General features: G+C 37.1%; 1 protein-coding gene across 11 annotated transcripts in view; it reads right to left on the minus strand.

The window, feature by feature from the left end:
• SORBS2 (sorbin and SH3 domain containing 2) overlaps window positions 1-21561 on the minus strand; it is a 322092-nt gene that overhangs the window by 30905 nt on the left and 269626 nt on the right. For 4 of the 11 annotated variants that reach the window (XM_007466541.1, XM_007466539.1, XM_007466540.1 and 1 more), the window contains 4 exons: window positions 10061-10110; window positions 7197-7384; window positions 3333-4913; window positions 673-761 (listed from right to left, as the gene is read on the minus strand). In XM_007466541.1, coding sequence (XP_007466603.1) covers window positions 673-761; window positions 3333-4913; window positions 7197-7384; window positions 10061-10110 — 1908 coding nt within the window. Of the gene's footprint in view, window positions 1-672; window positions 762-3332; window positions 4914-7196; window positions 7385-10060; window positions 10111-14357; window positions 14421-16195; window positions 16280-16969; window positions 17129-21561 lie in introns of all 11 variants that reach the window. The other 7 variants (XM_007466545.1, XM_007466544.1, XM_007466547.1 and 4 more) reach the window with 5 other exon arrangements.

The raw sequence follows: 21561 nt of genomic DNA on the forward strand, positions 1-21561 counted from the left end.
TTCCCTGTGACTCTGGTGAACTTTGGGCAACCTGGATCATTTCTGACTTCTGTGGCGGTCCACAGGCCCTGGACTATGTCAGACACCTGTAGAGAACTTTCTGGAGTGCCTGCCAGTCCAAGACCAGCCTTCAGTTTCTATCAAACCTTCATGGCTCCAAGACAGTACAAGCCAGACCTCCAACCCTGGCTCAGAACCATGGACAAGAGCCAGTAGGTAGGTGGTTCTCAGGGGCAGTGTTTTTTGTTTCAGGGATCCTCTCTAACAAAAGCAGGCCAGCAAAAATTGTTTCTATGGAATTTGTATTGATTGGCAGCACGGCTGACCTAGGGCTGTCCCTTACATCACTGGGCCAGAAATTTGTACAGGGGAAACCTTCTTCCTCCAAGGGGCGGCCCAGCTCAAGACTCTTTAATTTATGGGCGTCAGGTCAAGATTCATAGAGTCACTGTCAAACTGGATTACAACCGGGGGAGACCTGCCGCTAGGGTCAGAATGCAGCTGGCTTCAAGTCCTTTGCTCGGGCTCCAGGGAAAACTGTTTCTAGTTTCTCTGCCATCACTTTAGTGTTTTTAATCTGGGTTCTTTACTGGTTTTGGAGGTAACTTCGGCTGGCAAGTGCTTTATCAAGTATATTGGTGAAAAAGACTCAAATGATACTAAACAGACTACCTCTTTTTCTGGAGTTCCTCTTCTTTCCCTTGGTACACTTCTCCCCAAATCGGTCAGTGTGGATGAGTAACTTCTAGGGGACTCACGGTCTATTGGAAAAGACAGGGCCAGAGTGAGTATCCACTTGATCAAAAGCAGACTTTTTTAGCCATTTTCCCTGGTGGCAACTATTTACCCTTCACATTTGGAGAGACACCGCAATGGAAAACATGGGTCTAAAACTCATGGGTAATTATAAAGTTGTGATATAAGACAAAAACAGAGCATTTTAAGAGGAAAAATGGATATTTTCCCATTTTCTCCTTTTTCCTTTTTCTGCAATACAAGATTGCAGAAGTATTATAATCATAAATATAAATATAATTGTAACATTGCTGATATAATTATACTGTAGCACCTGGTATAGACAATTTGCAGTTACAGGGATTGTTCACTTCAAAGATTTAATACTTTCTATTTCTATTCTTTTTGCCACCAGTTTATAATTACTATGATAGGGCCTGGAGAAGATGGAGAAGGTAGCAACGACTTAATTTAAGAACATAGTAATGAAAAAGAGAGAAAAATAAAGTATGATGATGACAGAACTATGTCATGGCCATTCTCTTCCCTCTTTCTCTCTGTTTTTATTTTTTAATTTTTTTTATTTTTTTGCGGTACGCGGGCCTCTCACTGCTGTGGCCTCTCCCATTGCGGAGCACAGGCTCTGGACGCGCAGGCTCAGCGGCCATGGCTCACGGGCCCAGCCGCTCCGCGGCATGTGGGATCCACCTGGACTGGGGCACGAACCCGTGTCCCCTGCATTGGCAGGCGGACTCTCAACCATTGTGCCACCAGGGAAGCCCTCTCTCTGTTTTTAATTACTTATTGAGTCTGAAGATGGCATCTTAAAGCTTAAGGCTTAAAAGGCTGTTACCTATTGCCTTCCTTTGTGCTCAACTATCTTATTAGAAAGTGAATATCTATTCCAATAAACAAAGGGATAAAAATTTTCTAAACAGAATGTGTTGCATTGGTTGACAAATTACTTATGAACTATTGCATTGTTTTTGTTCACCTTAAAACAAAATATACATGGTTAATTACATTATAAAATAATGATTGCAAGTATCTATTAATGGTATCTTATATCGCATGCATTATATGTGGAAATGTAACTGATATTGAATAACTGGAAAAGTAGCTAATTTACTAAAACATTAGGTTATGACATGTCTCAATCAATGAAAATTTCAGATTGTTGGCATTGATTTAGAAAATTTGAATTTACTGTTTTTGAAGCATGTTGTATAGTATAAGTGAAAGCAAAGATAAATACTAATAAGATAAACAAATTTGTGCAATGGTAACTAACAATTGGGCTATATATAGTACATTAATATGAAATCTGAATTATGTCTCTTTTTTGCCTATAGAGATTATATTCTATGCTACAAATTCTGAATTACATGAGATTGAATCTTGTTTCTGCTACCTACTGTCTGTGTGACTTTGGTCAGATTTCTTGTCCTCTTTGGGTATTGATTTCCTCCACTGTAAAACAGTATTTACAATAATATCTATCACCTAGGTTTATGCCGTGTTAAGTAGATAATGTATGTAAAGCACTTTGCAGTGTCTGGTTCATAGAAAACTCTCTTGATAATCCAAGTTTCAGCCTGGAATATTCATTCCAGCTTCCTAAAATTTACACAGTAAACAGATGCACTTTAAGCATTAATGGAAAGCAATGGATAAAAATATCAAAACATCCTGTGTTTTTCAGTAAAGTAAACCTGAAAAAATGTCCTCTGTATTTGAATTGCTATTTGTCCTTGTGTTCCACTTTAAGGAATAATCCATCTATGAAAATGAAGTTGAGAGTCACTTTTATCCTAAATAGTCTAATTCAAATGTCAGTATAGGGTTGTTTTAGCAGAAATAGAAAATAAATTAATTAAATAATGGAAGGGAAGAGAAAATGAATACAATGAATGATGGAAATGAGACATATATAGAGAGCTTAAAGATATATTCACAAAAATTTTGTCACAATTGTATCTTTTAAATGGAGAAAGTTATTAAACAAGTCCTATTCTCTTTTAATCGCCAATCAATTACTATATTACATATTTTGGTTTGCTTCCTGAGTGTTTTGATTTAGTATTTTCTATATAGAACGTCAGCACATTATTGAATGAATGACTAAAAAGTTAATATAAGAATCAAGGAAAAGACTGTTAAACTATTGGTTTTGATTTGTTTTACAACAAAAAAAGAGCTAATGCAAAGTTGTCAATTTCTTAAGGATACTGATATTCAATTATGATTTTTGCCTTGAAATTCGTTTAAATTGGTAAAATAAGTTTAATTGGTTGTTTCTATGTAACAGTTGTTTCAACCCTAACATCAAGCTACAAAGTGGTTTTCCCTTTCGATTCTGAATGAGTAAATTTTTGTGAATTGATGATTACTTTAAGCCACACATCAAGTCCAAATATCCCATGAGCAAATGAGAACTATTCAGTAAGGCATGTTTGCACAACAGGCATTTGCTTCACAATACATAATGAATCCAAGTGGTCTCACAGCTCAAGAATGATGAAAGTAGGAATGGAAAATGAAAGAGCTGGAGGGTGGGCATCTGAACCACAAGGGAATAGATAGAAAAGTTGATCCACCTTGGAGGCTCAGTGCACTGTCGTGGTCTTGGTGGTGGTAGTTGTTGTTGGTGTCGTCTTGGAAGGAGGCACTGTGAGGCATTCTCCCACAATCGTTCTGGTACAATGGACAATGAATAGCACCTTCTTGAGATGGTGGATGGAAAGGCTGGTGCATGGGGCTCCTTTTTAGAGCTTTGAGTGATGAATTCCTTTCAGGAATATCTGGCAGCAGTTCACTGATAAGACGGTGCAGTATACTGTTGTCTGGCAAACTTCCCCTTCTCTTTTCAGCCTTAATTTGGTCACAAATGTCTTTAAGGGCAGAGTCCAGAGCCTCAAATACAGATGTTTTACATTTTGCTTTTTCCATCTGTTTTTTGGGAGTTGAATTTTTTTTCCTCCGGAAAGGCATGGGACTGACTAGAAATGCCAGTTTAGAAAGGCCAGGGTCCGTTTCTTGTCTTCTGGGCTCTTCAGTATTTTCGTGTTTAGCTCTTTCGTGTTTTAACATTGTTGTAAATCGAGTATAGGAGGCAGGGCATCTGCCTTTGCAGGAGCTGATGAGGTGCCGGTGATGGTGGTGGTGATGGTGGTGGTGATGGTGGCTGGATCCATAAAAACTTTCAGAGGATGTGAAAGAAAAGTGATCAAAGTCACTCTCACTGCAAAAGGACGATCCTTCTACATGAAGGTAATCACTGTGGTCAGAAACGACTCCATCCTGGTCACTATCAGAGAAGTCCAGATGGGTTCTGGGCTGCACATCACTGGTGACTTCAATGTGGATGGGCACCAGGGTTTTAGACTTGTAGCTTCGTTGTACCTGAGAAGGGTGTCTACTTTGATTTTCTTCCTCCAGCAAAGACTCAATGGAAAATCGCCTTTGGGGACATAAACCATTTTGTTGTGGTTCTAGGGTTACAGGAGATAACATTTCATCTCCTAAATTTGGCATGGATTTTGACTTCTGAATCAACTTTTCAAATTCAGAAATGCGGGTGGGGACCATGTCCCTGGGCACCTCCTCAGTGGAGGACTGGCTGCATGCATGGAGCAGAGCCTTGTGTTGCTGCTCCTTTTCATACTGCATTATTCTTGACTTTACAGAGCAAATCACTTCTGAATTCATTAAATCCTTGCGGTTGATGCGGTGCATTTTCTTGTACAATTTTAGGAACCCTGGGGCATCGTGGGCTGGCCTGTGTCGGAGCCTTGATCTGCTACTACTGCGGCCCTCCTGGATGTAGGGGGAAGCCCATGTTACGGCGCAGCTCTCCTTGGAGTCCTCTTCACATAACAGAGAACCCATACTTTCTGACTTGGCTTTCGGATCAGGAAAACTATCGCAGTCATCGTTTAAAAGGTCATCACAGCTACGGGATTTGATTTTGGGGGAAACCGTTTCTTCAGTGCTGCTCCAGATCTCTGCGTTTTGCCGGGCCATTTGCCAGCCATTTTTGAAAGTAATGGCCCTCTGCGAGTCATGTGGGATGTCCAAATGCTGTCTGTAAGTGTTACAGTAATCTAACTCATGGGAGGGGTTGCCGTTGAGCCCTGAGTAACTGCAAAGGGATGGACATATTTTGCTATCGTCCCCACCTTTTATTCCAGGGCAGCGTGGTGGAAGAGAGACGTTGGAGAAGTTAAAAGGCTCATAAAGAGGAGAGCATGTCAGTTAGCATCAGATAGCACAGCAAAGAGAAAGCAGTTAGTGGAGTTTAATCTAGACACTGATTGTTATACGTGGAGCTTCAACTTTAGAGAAAAAAGCCTAATTCTAAAGCAAGGCAATGCTTTGGCAATAAATAGCTTTGCAGATGATAGTTAACAAAACCATGTATAAAAAGTAACTGGTGTCGCTAATACGCCTATTTCTATTGCATATTTCATCCATCTTTCTGCAAATATGGTATTCAAAAATCCAGTAGTGCCTTGTAAGCTAATAGCATGACCTGGTAGTGACTTAAAGGTTTTGTAATTAATACCAAAAATGCTATAGATTTAAACATCTTAATAGGGTCAGGATTTGAATCTTATTTGATTTATAATAATAAAGAGGTAAAGAGTAACTTATAAATTTACATTTAATTAATACTCCCATAACCGTATCAAATAATTTTTCATGAGCATTAGATAGAAAAAGCTATAAGACAAAATACTTTCCCAAATTGCAAAATCAAGTTCAGTTGCTGTGAATTATTGCTGCTAATATTTTTCTAAGAAAAAACCCAACTAGCACCTCTTTAAACAAATGAATTTACCTCTTTAATTTCTCTAACTTCAACCTCTTATTAGGCAGTTTCCCATAAGGATAACTGGATATAATGTAAAACTTTCATCAGAGGTAAATGAACTTGCTTTTTTCCAGGAAGGGTCTTTTTAAAAAATCATTTGCAATATAATAATGTAGAGCTAACCCTGACATCAATTTCAAATATCTATGGAAATAGTCTTTTCTTTTGTGTTGCTGAGTTAATTAATAAATGAGAGGCCAAATTATATCTGATGGGACATTTTCTTCTTAGAAATAAGCCTAGTGGAGGAAAATAGCTCTACTGACAGCTCCTGCCTTCTCCAAATTCTTCAAAAGTAGATAAGCACATTAAGTAGCTATGTAGTATTTGAGAAAGGAAGTTGACTTAACACCCCCTAGGATAAAAACAAATATCTAAATTAATCAGAACCCTTTTAACTTTTGGGTGGTATCCAAGCATAATGAGTCAATGGCATTTCATGACCTATTGGTTTCCTTGGGGGTATTTGTTTATATAAATGAGTAGAATCTGATACGGGTACTTCTGTTAATTTGAGGAATGGTATAGTGAAAGGGGATCCCTCCCTGCGAATAGTCACAGCTTTACTAGGCCACGGACAAGAGCTAGCACCTCCTGCCTATCCAGAGCCCAATCATCAAAACCAAAAATCTTTTGCACACAGACCAGCTAACTCTTAGCTTTAATTTCACGTGGCAGCACTTTCAGTGCCTACTTTCAATATGTGTAGCTGAATCTCTGCTACTTTATGGACACTTCAGTTACAGCTCACTTTCTTCACACACTTCAAATTTCTTCTCTCTTATGTTTCAACCCCAGAGGATTGGAGGAGACCCTGAGTCCCCAAATCCTAGGTAATAACTAGGTGTAAAAATCCTAGGTGTAACTAAACAGAGACTTGAAGGAGTGACATCTTCCTTTCAACACAATTCACTAAATTTCCAGAGAGGAGACAGGCCATACAGAAAATTGGCTTGGTGATATCTAAACTTTACAATTATGGCCCGAAACCAGTTAGTTCTTACTAGTGGACTGTTTTGAATTGAACACTATGTTACATGCAGAACATGGGTATTCTACTGTATGTATGAATATTGACCAAAATATAAAGTGAATGATTAAAGAAACAACTTTCATAGGTTAGACAAACTTTTGTCTAGAATTAAATAATTAAAAAAATCCAAACCAATTTATGTTTCAGGCAACAGCGTTCTCTGTTGCTACTTCTAGTTTCTATTCTATATATTTGATTAACTTTTCTAGTTGTAGTAACATTAGAAAATGTTGACAATATGCAAATGTTTGGAACTGTAATCTTTTAATAGCCTGACAATACAATATTTTATACTTTAAATTTGTTCCAGAAAACACACACAATATATTTAAAGAAAAGAAAGCATTAACAGATGATAAGAGTCCTTTAAGCCACTCAAATGGTTCACCATCCTGATTTAGTCTGTGTATAAAGAAAGCTATTGTTCTGAAACTAAATTTTATTTAAGACACTATTTACATGCTAACTATTTCTGGGTAGTTATCATTGGACCAGCTCTCCCGAAGTTAAAACTTAAACTAGTAAATTGTTTATATGTCATTTATTGCTGCTCACCTTTTGCTCTTGATGGGGAAGAAGGAGAAGAACTAATGAAGGACTTTGTCAGGGTGGTGCTTGATCCTGGGAGGTCTGCTCGGCCTGGGCTAGTTCTGCTTGCAGTTGGATCCCCCAAGCCCCTCGGCTGCCCCACCGCAGGCTCGCTCTTCCTCCTTTTCCTGAAGTCACTGGCCATGCTTGCAGAACTGAAAGAAGGAATCAGCTTCAGTTTGGTTGGTGTTTCAGGGGGTTCAACTTTGAATCAGAAAGGCTAGTGGAAGGTGCTGGTGGCCATGGTATGCCTCTTATCTCCCATCCCCCAAACTGCATTCTTAGGAATTCATTCCTTGATATTAAAAACTATTTCTTTATAATCACCTCTTTGGAAATTAATAGACTCATCTGCAAACAGTGACAGTTTCACATCTTCCTTTTCAATTTGTATTTCTTTTATTTCTTTTTCTTGTTTGATTGCTGTGGCTAGGACTTCCTAGACTTAATTTTTTTAGAGCAGTTTTTTTTTTATTTTAAAATCTTTTAGAGCAGTTTTATGTTTACAGAAAAATTGATTGGAAAGTACAGAGAGTTCCCATATACTCCCTTTCCCTTACACACATTTTCTCCTGTTATTGACATATTCTATTAGTGTGGTACATTTCTTACAGTTGATGAATCATATCAATATTATTATCATTAAATGTAATTAAAGTCCATTGTTCATATTAGGGTTCATGTTTTCTGTTGAACATCCTATGGGTTTGAAAAGTGTATGATGACATGTGTCCCTCATTACTGTATCATATAGAGTAGTGTCACTGCCATAAAAGTCCCCTGCGCTCTACCTCTTCATCCCTCCCTCCCTGTGAACACCTGGTGACCAATGATCTTTTTACTGTCTCTAGTTTTACCTTTCCCAGAATGTCATATATTTGGAACCAACAGTATGTACCCTTTTTAGATTGGCTTCTTTCATTAGCAACGTGCTCTTAAGGTTCCTCCATGTCCTTTTGTCGCTGGATAGCACATTTCTTTTTAGTGTTGAATAATATTCCATTATATGGATGTACCACAGTTTGTTTATCCATTCACCTATTGAAGGACACCTTGGTTTGCTTCCAAGTTTTGGCAGTTATGAATAAAGCTACTATAAACATTCATGTACAGGTTTTTGTATGAACATAATCACCTTTTAAAGTAAAAATTCTCCTATTAGTGTAATATTTTGTTACTGACAATTCAGTGTTAGGATTTGTACCATACATCTTTTCTCTATACAGAACAGTTGCAACAACATGAATATATCCGGAGGAGGGATGCCAAAATGGAGGAAAGGATTGGAAAAAAGAAGGAAATCTGGTAAGACCAATTTTTCTTACCTCGAGCTTTCCCTATGGCTTTTCCTAATAATCTTAGCTTTAAAAAACTTACACTGCAATTCCAACGTTTTTCTGTTTAAATAATGAATGACCAATAATCTGATCATCAAATAAACTATTAGAGTCCTTTTACCCTGTTGTATTAAAAGGTGTCGACAGTTTGTAATGGCAGGGACTTTATATCATGGTTCTCGATCTGAGTGTAATATCATTTAAGACAAACATTAGTGAACGAATATATACCTCACATAGCATGCTGTCTGTCAAATCATTAGATAAAATTCCACCACCACCAGCAGCAACAGCACACCAGCTCCTATGAACCAGAAGTATGCTATTTGCTTTACTGTCATTATTGTCTTACACAGCATGCACAGCAACCGCTGAGCTATGTGCTGTTGTCACTGTTTTACAAATGAATAAATGTAACCTGCAAGCTTTGCAAGTATAGAGGTGGAGCCAGACCTCAGAATTGGTCTGCATTCTTCTAAAGAGGACACCCATGTTTGCCTAGACCTGTTTTTGCTGTCATTATCCTGTCACATGAGTGTCTGTGTGTCTCTACGTAAATCCTTAGATCAGATTAGAACTAAAATTCAAACATTTTAGGTGCATACATAATTGTAAAAGATATAAAAGAAGGGGTTCAGGGAGCTCCTTTCTCAGTGACATTAATGCTGTTGAATGGCACACATGAAACCAATGTACAAAGGACCCAGTTTACTTTTCCATTTATGTTGATAGAAATCTGTAGAAGGGCAAATTATTGTTATATAAATATTTGTTGTTGATGATATGATATGGCTGGGAGTTTGCATTATTCATTATTGTCATTCTACTGTGTCGAACTTCTGTAATATTTTAAAGTAAGAGTGATATTTAAAGCCTAAAAACAGAACTTGCCTTGGTAGACTCTTAGCGCAGTTAGGACCCACAAGTTATTTTGGTTCGATTCTACTTTGTCCTTTGCCAACTGTGTAAACTTCGTATGTTATGGAGCCCAAGTTTCAGTTTACTAGAGATAAAATCTTAGGGATTGAGTATGTTTCTGTACTTAGAATGCCCGGTATATAGTAAGTTCCCATTTATCAGTTGTAACAGCATTCCTGATTTGTGTGGTCAGAGTATAATGAACAAACATATGTAGAACATAATTTATAAATTTTTTTCTAACTTATTACAGTTTTTTCAAATATATCATCACATCATCTAACAATATTGAAAATTAGATGTTTATTATACTTATCTAAGGAGAAGAAAACTGGGTATGGAGGAGACAGGGAAGGCAAGAATTTCTCAGCCTGTAATGGAATCTAGAATTATTTTACTTAATTTTTATACATTCTTGAATATGGTCATATAAAATGATGCAGAAACAAGTTAAAACAACTTCATGAATTATGGTGCTTAAAATAAAGATGAGGGATACATAATTTTTCATTTCTATTTCACTGAAAAAGAAACCACTGATATAGAATATCCTGTACATAATAATGAGACTCTTACCTAGTGGGTCTTTCCAGGCTCCTGTCTATAGAGGATTGATACAAGGAGGCCTGTTAAGATAGAAAGATAGTTCCATGAAAATTTTTACCATAGCAAAATTTTGTTTGTCCCTGGACATTATAGTAGGTATCCTAAAAAGAATACTGTCAAAATTGAGATTAAAAATACCATTTATTTTGGGCATAAAAATGTTTTCCCGAAGAGAAATCATGCAACCTAATTTCTACTTTCTTCTTATCTACTTCCTCTTCTAATATACAGTCATCCCTTGTGGTATCTGATGGGAATTGGTTCCAGGACCTCCCCAAGGATACCAAAATCTGAGGATGCTCAAGTCCCTCATATACAATGGTGTACTATTTGCATATAACCTACCCTCATCCTTGCATAACTTATCTCTAGATTACTTATAATACCTAATACAATGTAAATGCTACGGAAATAGTTGCTGGCATGGAAAATTCAAGTTTTGCTTTTTGGAAATTTCTGGAATTTTTTGTGGGGGAATATTTTTGTCCCTAAGTTGGTTGAATCTGTGAATGTGGAACCCACAGATATGGAGGGTTGACTGTACAGCACCACTCTTCTCCATGTGACTCAGAATATTCATAAATCAAACATTGCCTGAGGGGGAAAAAGAAAAATCAATAACCACTCCTTCATGTAGAAATAGACTATAAATAGAAATTTCTTACATAAAGGAATGGTTTGATGTTTAAAGAAATATTTGTAGTCTTCAATCCTTATAAAACATAACCTTCTTTATAAATTTTTGTCATGTTGCCAGGTGTTATTTTTATGTAGACATAAAATGTAAGCAGAACTTCTTTCATCTGTTAACATAGACATGACTTTTTAATAAAAACCACAGAATTTGGTTTGAAATTAAACTAGACTACCTGGTCCTTAAATAAGGTACAGATTTATATCTTTGAAATTAGTTATGTTCAGGGTTAGTTTAAAATAAATGATTTAATGAACCAAAATATAACCTTTTTTTAGAAAAGTGTACTTTTAACATTTTAGTCAGAAAATCAGCTCTCAGTTATCCATGGTTTTAGGGACAAAGAAAAATAGATGATACAAATTGATAAATAATTCCAAATGCTTATTGTACACACCATTTTCATACTTCTTCATTCTGAACAATACAATGAAACAGATATTAAACAAAACTGTTAGATATGAATTTGAGATGAAAGTAGTTGTGGTATGATGTATGATGTCTAGGATGTATAGGGAAATGCCTACCAAGTATATATATATATATATATACACACAGACACACAGACACACGTGCGCGCGCACACACACACACACACACACAATCCCCCTTATGCATAACTCTAAAATTGCTTCTATTAACTAATATTTTCATTTTTACTGAATGAGAATGGAATTGCCCAAAAAGAAACAAAAGCATCTCTCTGCAAGAGAATATTACCCTCTCTTTTCTCTAGACAGAGAAAAGCATATTATAATACTTTTAGTTCCTGTAAAACATTTAGATTCTGAATTTCTCAATAAATATAAAGATAGAAAAAAATTGGTCTGCTAATCAGATAAGTTTACATGACTATTTTAACTTGCTACCCTGAATTGGACACTGGAAAGGTGGAAAGATAAATACTAAATAAGAAGGATGGCAAACAAGTAAATAAATAAAACCAGACAATTATATTCTGATTTTGAAATATTAATTCTACATGTTTGCAGAAGAGCAACACCAAACAGCCTCAGAGCACTGCCACCTGTGTGGCTCTCAGCTTTCATGGGACATCCAACCACAACCACAGTTGGCCATCAAAAAGTATCCATTGTGGAACACTCTTAGAATGCCCCTAGAGTGATCAGAAATTTTGAATCACCAGCTAAATGATTTTGAATCACGAGCCTAAACAATACTGTAATATGAAATAAAACATAGTGTAAGAAGTGAAGGCTCTATACTGATAAATTAATTGTGTTTCAGACTTAGGCTAAGAAACTACAATTACTCCTCCTTGTGCTGGTTTCCACAACCTAAAATAAACTGAAACCAGTATTCTGATGTGTGTTCAAAGGAAAGGTTCAGTATGAAATTATAAGGAAACAATAAAAAGTCTAGATAAGATGACTAAGAGAAAACCTTGTATGATAAGTATATGAATAGTACTCATTCTGAAATGGAAATTGTCTCCAGAAAGGAGGTAGCTATTTTGCCTATTATGATCTACTGAGTATTTACATATTACCATTATTTTAATACACCTAAATGAAGGTCATGTTAATAAAATACAGACACTGAATTGCTCTTTCTGCTATGTGATCATGTAATTAAACTTTGCTTAAAAGTCCTTAATTGTTCCGTATTAATGCCAGCTTCTCACTTATATTTATGGATTAAAAAGTATGTTATTCATGGCATATACTAGGCAATTGATAAATGGTAGCTAAGGTAATGTCTAATCAATTACAAATTTTACCAGAAATGTTTTACATAAGGTTATTAGAGACAGAATCCAGTACCTTATCAGAGGACTTTTTAACACTGGAAAACCATGATGTGAAGCTAATAATATAGTTAATATGCTATCAGAACATACAGCAGCCCCTTCTCAATCCCTAAGAGATAATGCAAAATCAGTTTACCATCAGCAAAGTGCTTCTTTATATGATTTTCTTTTGCCACTACTCTTAACATTACAGAATGCATAGAATTAAGTTTCTACTATTTTTATCCCAAGGATTATTGTGTAATGTTAATTATAGAAAAATATTTCACAGAAATTAATGGTTAATAAGAAATAGTATTAAGTAAATAATTTGTTTCTAAAAGATTTGAGCTCTAAATATATCTTTTGGAATTGCTAAGAAGTATGGTATAAAGGAAATAGTACTGAAGTGAAGGTTAAGAGATCTGTTTTTTATTTTTAATTTGCCACCATATTATCATCTGATTTTGGACATATTTCTTAAAATAGTTGGACTCTACTTTTCTTGACTGAAAAATGAGTGAGTTAGACATGGCAATCTCTAACTCTATTTCAGTTCTCAATGAACTAACTGTCTTAAAAATATCTTGGAAATATCTGACCAAGATATCTGAGAGAAATATCTGACCAAATTGAATTCCAAAGTAAATTCTTTGGCTGTTCATGTGTTGAAATGATACCCTTTCTTCAGATCTAGAGGTAACATGACACACAGAATAGAACTGCTTGTTGTATTTGATTTTCTTCAGATTATACACCTATCTACAGCAAATAAGCCTTTAGAAATGATTGAATTCAATAACCCAGAATGTTTCTGGTTACTCTATTTTACTTTTTATTTAATATATAAATATTTCAACACTTCTCTGTTTTAACATACACTGTGATGCATACCTCAGGGGAAATAATTTGGAATTACAAATTGGTCTAGAAAGTTGGGTATTTCCTCCTGAGACTGTGCCTGCAATTCCAGTTGTCACCATCGTGTGTCAGTAGTATACCCTGCAGCATAGGTATTCTACTAGTTTTGTTTTCTAGTTGCACATATTTAACTGAGTTAAGACTTTTCAGTGAAAATATTTATTTTTCATACTCTCTTTGACTAATTCAAATAACACTTTACATTGCTAGGCATAATTTTTTTTTTTTTTTTTTACCTATCAGATTGTCATGAGCATTCCTATACAGAGATGGAAAATGCATTTCATCTCATGTGCCAGTGATAATCTATTAGAGTGGCTGCCTGGATTATAGCATTGAGAAGGATTAGTAATGTCTGCCAAGGGTGTCTGACTGGGAAGTTGTGACATGTGTGCCACTTATTCATCAGCCCTGTTCTTGATTTTATCTGATGCTAAAGTCCACAAGTTGTATTTAGGAAAATGAAAGAATTAAATTTTAGGAATATGTGAGACATAAAAATCTGATTATCTAAGAATATAAACTGTCATTCTACACCTCCAAGCATGATGATAAAATGGCTCTGAAGAGAGTTCTAGCAGTATTTTACTCAGTCTAATCAAATATATGCACTAACCCTACTACTTTTGCTTTTTGACTGTCACACTCTTGGATACCAGGATGCATTGAATAGTTCACCTGCAAGTAATGATCGGAATGATTCTTCACCTATGTTTCACAAAGAGCCAACAATTTTGGTATAATTAATGTCCAGGCAATGATACTGGATACAATCTAGTGATGCAGAGACAGATTTTCAAAAACAGCTTAGATACTTTAGCGAATTGTAAAACATGGATGTTCAGAATCACAGTAACAGGTCCTAAGAGAGAAATCTGAAAAAGAGAATAATTTGTTTTTACCTCATTGGAAACACCAGAAGAATGATCTTGAACATAGTCCAGAGCCTTTTTAGGAGGCTGGGTGTAGATGCACCACATAAGCAGAAGTGTAGAGATGGAATGGAGGAGAATCAATGGCAGCAAGGAATGAACATGTGGAAAAGGTGACAACAGTTAGAAATTGAGCGCTGGCAGTATCAGATACACATATAGAGTGACATGAATGGAGCAAAATGGGTGTAGCCCAGGAGGAAGAGTGCGATGTTCGTAAATATTCTCAAGCACTGGGCAAAATTACTAGTGATTTGATTAGTATATTTATAAACTCATTTCATCAAATCAAAATTAGCACTCCTAGTCTCTAGCCATGGAGGAATGCAAGGTACATTAAAAAAACACCAAAGGAGCAGGTGGATAGCATGCTGGTGAGTTTCCATGTGTGGCCTGAAAATGATTGTAGAAAAATGTTGATAATTTAGGCTCAAAACAGAAATTGGTCCTATCCCTAAAAACTCTCTAATCAACAATAACAACACATATAAATTAAAGCTAGGGAATTTTTTTTCTCTAAAGTAAAATGCACTTATGTGAATACTTGGATTCAGATTATGAAAAATATTCTTCCTATTAGTTATGGAAATTCTAAAAATATTATTTGGTTTATACTCATTTACAGTCACTTTTGATCCAGTTCAATAAGATACAATGAATCTAACCAAGTCTCCTTTGCATTTTAGGGGACAAAAGGGACTAACTACTATAACCACCTAGTATATAATATATGGTCAGTATATGACTGTATAAATCAGTCTATGACATGATAAAAGAAAGATTTTACTCTCTGATCTTTAATCAAACTTCTGTGCGGTGTATTCGGTATGTTCTTTAAGTGTTTAAAATTCAGAAACACCAGTGAGAGTATAAAAACTATGTAACTGACAGACATCAAATGCACTGCTGTCGGCAGCTGCAGTTCCCCGGTAAAACTGGAGTTAATAAAGGAAATTGCTATTTGAAGCTTGGGTTGATGCTTTATCCCAAACAGATTAAGCAGTTCTCATGAGGTCCACCTTTGGTGGAGGTCTGGGGACTAGAGGAATTGTGGTGGTTTTCAGTAGCAGGAGGAGAAATCAAGGTCCACAGGGTTTCCTTGTTTTTCCTTTTCCTTATATCCCTAAGGGCAAATGAGACATTTTATAGTGGGGATATTCTGGCAGTATATTATAGTGGGGATTTGCCAGAAGTTTTTGTTTTTTTGATAGGTCTGAGTTTAACTTCTGACTCTGCCACTTAACTCTCTTGGGCAAATTACTTAACCCCTCTGGCCTCCGGCTTCTTACTGGAGGGACACTGTGAGGACTCAGATCATTAGTATGGAACCCAGCCCTCTCCAGGTGCTTGGTGATTCCTCAGCAAATAGGAGCTATCATAATAGTAAGTTTTATTATTGTAAATTTCACAGTGCTTTTCTGATTGAGCTAGATCCAAATGGACTGTAAACAAATACAAATCTTCTATAAATCTGTAATAATTGTCTGACTATTCTAGGACAGATGCTATCTCATCATTTTGAATCTGTAATCAATCAGATATAAAATAATCTAATGCATGATTTGGTGGGAAAGAAAAACTATATAGGAAGTGTCTGACATGTTTAAATGTTTGGTAGAGAAGTGAATGCGGGATAAGCTGTACCAAATTTGTGTGTGTAGAATATACTTTTTTCAGACTATTTTTGGTGTACATAGTATTCAGCTTTCGTTCTCTAAATGACACCTATCTCTTCTGATAACGATATGTTTTATAAATCAAACAACATTCTCCTAATCGTTTTATATTAACAGTCTAGCCTCACTTACCGGGCGTCCAAACTCCAGTTCTGAAAAGAATTTATACCAGGGCTCATTTTCTAAATCTATGTCATCTGGATTTATGCGATCAGTCTGGAGCAGATGTGAAGGAAAAGGGAAGGAAAAGTCACACTGAGCTAAGTGAGGGCAACGCTGTGAGGCATGAAAAACACACACATTCGCACACAAACATGCATCAACTCTCACCCAACAAATCTCAGCCAGAGAGAACAAAGGAAGTAAAGTAAAATGGGCAAAATCAGGATATGAAGGTGAGCTTTGATGGCATCACTTAGGCCCCTAGTTATTTTCTCCGCCATCATTTCTAGTTTTCTCCTTAGCTTGATGCATAAACTATGACAAACTCTCTGTGACAGTGAGATTGAGCATTGATAGCACAGCAGGATATTAAAACAGGCTCAACTCAGTCACCAAGTAGCTCTTCTGGGCGAGTCACTCCATCGCCCCTGCCCTCATTGGTCCCAGCGTGTAAGCCTGGAGTCAGCAGACAGTTCGCTCAGGTGCAGGCACTTGGAGAGCCTGGGGAAGGCAAGGGTAACGTGGGAAGAGATACAAGGTGGGGGAGGAGTGAGAAGTGCTGGGAGACTGTTAGCGGGTTGTTTGGCATGAAGAACCCGGGGTCTCGGTGAGAAACAAAAGGGCAGCAAGGTGGGGGTGATGGTGAGTAGCCAGCCTCTGATTATCTTCTTAGCCTCTGGGGAGCAAGGGCTGCGCCTGAACTTCCCGACGGCATGAGATAAGTTAAAGAAGGAAGGAGCTCACCCAGATGGGAGAGAGAGCCGGGGTGCACGCGCTTGGTGTGGGAATGCTGGTCCTGGGCGGAGGGGAGGGGCTATCAGTTACTTCTCCATATGGTGACAGAGAAATAGGCTTCCGGCCAGGGTCCCTTGGAACAGGTGTCGGAGTGGTTGGGAGAGGGGGCTGTAAGAAAAAGGGGTGAAGGAAAAACTGCTTCATTAGATGGAGGTTCTCGATGGAACCAAGAGGTCACCAGCTAGCGGCACTTTGTGTCCTGCCTTAGGTAAGGCAGGAGGAAACGTTCAGGAAAGGTAAAATGTCCCCGGGGTCTCAGATAACTTAGGAATGGTCCGGATCACTGAAAAGGTGTAAAGACAAAGAACCTTCACAAAGTGAAGAAAGGCCACGTTTTATGAGATACCCCGAGTATCACCTTCTACCGGTCCACCTTGAGCTAGAGAAATGGACCTGGGTGGAGTTAGGTTTTTCATATTACTGTGGTCGGTCAAGGTTGGGGAAGAGGGAGAAAATCCCACCCTGGTTTGGTTAACACTTTAGAGAAAAATTTAAAAAAAAAAATTTTTTTTTTTTTTTGGTAATTGACTTACACCCCTCCACTGGTTTCTGAATGTCATATTTAAGATACAAAACCTAGGACTGTTAATATAGGCAGGTTGAGAAAATATATACATATTATATATATGCTTTAATAATAGAAAAAAAGAGCATTTATTTTACCCAGTGATACCCTTAATCTTTTAAATAATACATGCCTGACCAGATTCATTCAGGCCATTGATTTTACATTAAAAAGGGATGCTTAAAGTACTACATATGGGTTATGACTTCTTTGAGAATTTATTACATGACACTAATTAAGCATGGAACAACTGGACAGTAATATTTTAAGTCAGGGGAAAAATAAAAAAACTCCAGTTCTCTAAAAGCCATTCACCTGGGCCAGGAGAGGACATATTCCAGGAGATATATGATGTACTCATGGCCTCAAAGCAGATCCGTATCATTCCGTTCCCGTTCCTAAAGAACTCAAGGACCTCCATGGAGTAACTACATCTCAGCTTCAGAAGAAATGCTCTACAACCTTGTGATCTTGGGTGCTTTGAGATATGCCATATTCAAACAAAAGCCATTATTTGACATTAGCTTGTCCGAGTGTTTTGTTGGCCTGTTGCATTCCCAATAATTTTGTTAATAACACACAGTCTGTATTTAATAATCAATTATATCCAAAGCCTTTTTAGAGATGTGCTTTTTATTTCAATATTTTATGAGATTATAATAGTAGTTACAGGCAGTGATAGAAAAGTTTGAGACATCATAACACAAGAGCGAAAGGGCCTATGGTATCCAGAATATGTGGTAACCATAATGATAAAGGCCATGTAAGAACCCTGTGACATGTTTACCGTGAAGCACTAGGGGATTAAAAACAGACTATGATAATAGTTGTGGTGGTGTCACAAAGCCTGTGTCTGGATGGACAAGCACAGTATTCAGATTGTTCTGTTCTTTCTTTTAAAATATTATTATATTTTATAATGTTATGGGGAACATCGTATAATTACTATGAGAAATGTTGCAGAAATTTTGAGATATATTCTCTTACTTAGTCAACATTATATTTGGTTTTACATTTCAGAAGTAACAGTGAAATTGATAGAAAATATTCTGGTAATTAATTTACCATTTTCTGTTTAATTAAAAATTTTGTTTCAATTTATCTCTGGTTCAACAGTGAAAAAGTAGTAATTGAGATTCTGATAGTACTGAAATACTGTTTTTCTCCAATCATCATTTAGATTATAGCTGCAGTATGTAGGTATTTTGTGGAATAGTTTGGCTGGAGCTGATATTTAAGGTAGTTGACACTAGAGAGAATTTTCCAGTAATTTTGTTCTGTCTGTAGAGACCCAGGACTGCTTCCACAGGAAAACTAATCTTTGGCTTTTTCAAATCTCGCTGTTTCTAATGTTATATCCTTAATAATATTATTAATTCTTGATTTTATAATCTCTGTTTTCATGTACAGTACTTTATTTTGCTAAGGGGAGAGAGAAACTTCTCTTAGAGGAAACATTTATTTAAAAAACATTTTGAACAGTAGAGGGCAGCAAATTTACTAGACAAATAAGTATATTTGGTTACAACTTCACTTCGATTTCCACCTTTAAAAATAGATACAAGAAACAAATATACTAAATCCTGATTTATAGAAATCTATTTCTATGATAGACTATGGAAAAGGGAGCAGAATATCTACCATCCTGCACCCTACCTTGGAATGGCACCTTCCCATGAATTACGATTTTGTAGATTAAAACTTCAATTTATCGTCTCAATGGGCAACTGTCTAGAATTCATGCCAATAGAAATTAGAAGAGAAAACCCCCGCAAGGATAATTGATAATTATCCATAACTTTGGAACTTAATGAAAGGCACATGCTTGAGCAGAGCCTCGATGGTAAAGAAATGGTAAGTGGCAGAACTAGAATTTTCTCTATGCTGTAGTTGACCTTTTGAATCCCTTTAGTCAGGAAACAATTAAATGTATTATGTAGCAATCTTGAGTCACTCTAAGGTACACAGAGGCCTCACAAAAGTCAGTGATGTACATTCAGATGGTCAGCCAACAGACAGACATACATACTAATGATCTCACTAAATCAGCACTTTCCATGAGTGACTTGAAAGTTTTTTAGTCATTCAACATGAATGTTAACATTCAGAAACTCATTTAGGAAGCATGATCATGCTCATAAAAGACAACAAAAGAGCAGAGATACTGCAGTCCTTCTTTCTGCCCTCTTTTGATCTCTTTTCATTTTGAAAAAACTCAGCACACCTGGGCTTACAACGAACACCGGGTCATGAGCTCAAGAGGAAGTAAGAAAACCTAAAATTATAAATCACACACAATTCTTATTTAAAGGTAACCTATTTTTGAAGTTTCGTTTTCTACAGTTTAAAAGCATTTTGTTGCTTTTCAGGTTATAAAAATTCTACTGTTCTCAGAATTCTTATTGTGGGCATGGGATTTCTATGTGCTGTTCCAAACAGAAAAATTGCCAACATCATTTGGTCCTTTATAACTTATGCTCATTAGATTTTTAAGCTTTAATGACATTGGCTACTATGTTTTATATCTATTGAGATACCACAGTAAATGCTCTACACATTGTTAGTTGGGATAATTTTTTATGGTTCAAACCAACAGATGAAAGTCTCAGAATTTTTATAGCTTAAGCTTTAAGTGACAGTCTTCACTGCTAAAGAAGCTTAAGTTTGCTGAGGGCTTAAATTGCATTTCAACTCTGCCCTGTGTTTTCAATGCTTTTTCTTTCACTTTTACCATTATGTGCAGGTGTAGTTATTGTAGAGGAGATAACATCTCTCCATTATTTTCTATTTTCAAGCATAAAGGGGTCCTAAATAAGTGCTTAATTGAATTTATATTATTTTATTTTAATGTGGTTCACCTATAAACATATCCAACCCAGATGGGATGTAGAGTTTTTATTAATATAATCCAGGCAGAGAGTTTGCATGATTGTCTCATGGAATAAATTGTGGTTCAAATCAGTTTAAGATAAATTCCTGGTGATGGCAAAGTATTTTTCTAGATCAAACATTTGGCCCATTTAGTCATCATTTCTAAATTTATAGTCAAATGCGCATCTAGGCACTTCAAAAATTGTATTCAGGGGCTTCCCTGGTGGTGCAGTGGTTGAGAGTCCGTCTGCCGATGCAGGGGACAGGGGTTTGTGCCCCGGTCTGGGAAGATCCCACGTGCCGTGGAGCGGCTGGGCCCATGAGCCATGGCCGCTGAGCCTGCGCGTCCCGAGCCTGTGCTCCGCAACGGGAGAGGCCACGACAGTGAGAGGCCCGCGTAATGCAAAAAAAAAAAAAAAATTTATTCATTTTTACTTTCCTGTTAAAGAATATAAATGCATATTCCATTGATTTCTAAGGAAGAGGAGAATCCTTTTGGCCAGGGTCGGGGGAGGACTTCTCTTCCTCTACTCCCTTTGTATGCTAGGGAATCATGGAATTCGGGAACCACAGTTACTAATAGCAGTGTGTGGAATCCCCCGTGTGTGCTTTGATGGAGACCCATGGTGCCTTTTGTCACTAGAAATGTACAGACTTCATAGATAAGCAACAGAACAAGGATTAGGTCCCACCAACTTTACCCACTAACTGCAAGGGTAAAACCAATACTCATTGCCTTACTATGAATTCAGTGTATATTCACTGAACACCTGCCATGTGCCAGGCATTGCGCTAGGTGCTGGGGATTCGACTGGTGCACCAGACGGGGTCCCTGCCTTCAAGGAGCTTAAAGTCTAGTGAGGGACACAGACAAGTAAACAGGCCATTACAATTCAGGGTGGTGAGTGGTAATGCAGTGTGCTGTAGGGGGGCTCACAGCAGGGGAAGCTTGGCCCCAGTAGTGCCCAGTAGTCGGGATGGTGCCCTGGGGGATGTGAGACAGGCCGAGGAGGAGATGGGATTTTCCACAGGAAGAAACAGGTGGTGGAGAGAGCATTCCTGGCAGAGAGACAGCCTGTGCAAAGGTCCGGGGGGGGGGGGGGGG

Source organism: Lipotes vexillifer, unplaced genomic scaffold, assembly GCF_000442215.2.
Source record: "Lipotes vexillifer unplaced genomic scaffold, Lipotes_vexillifer_v1.1 scaffold951, whole genome shotgun sequence".
Classification (NCBI taxonomy): domain Eukaryota; kingdom Metazoa; phylum Chordata; class Mammalia; order Artiodactyla; family Lipotidae; genus Lipotes; species Lipotes vexillifer.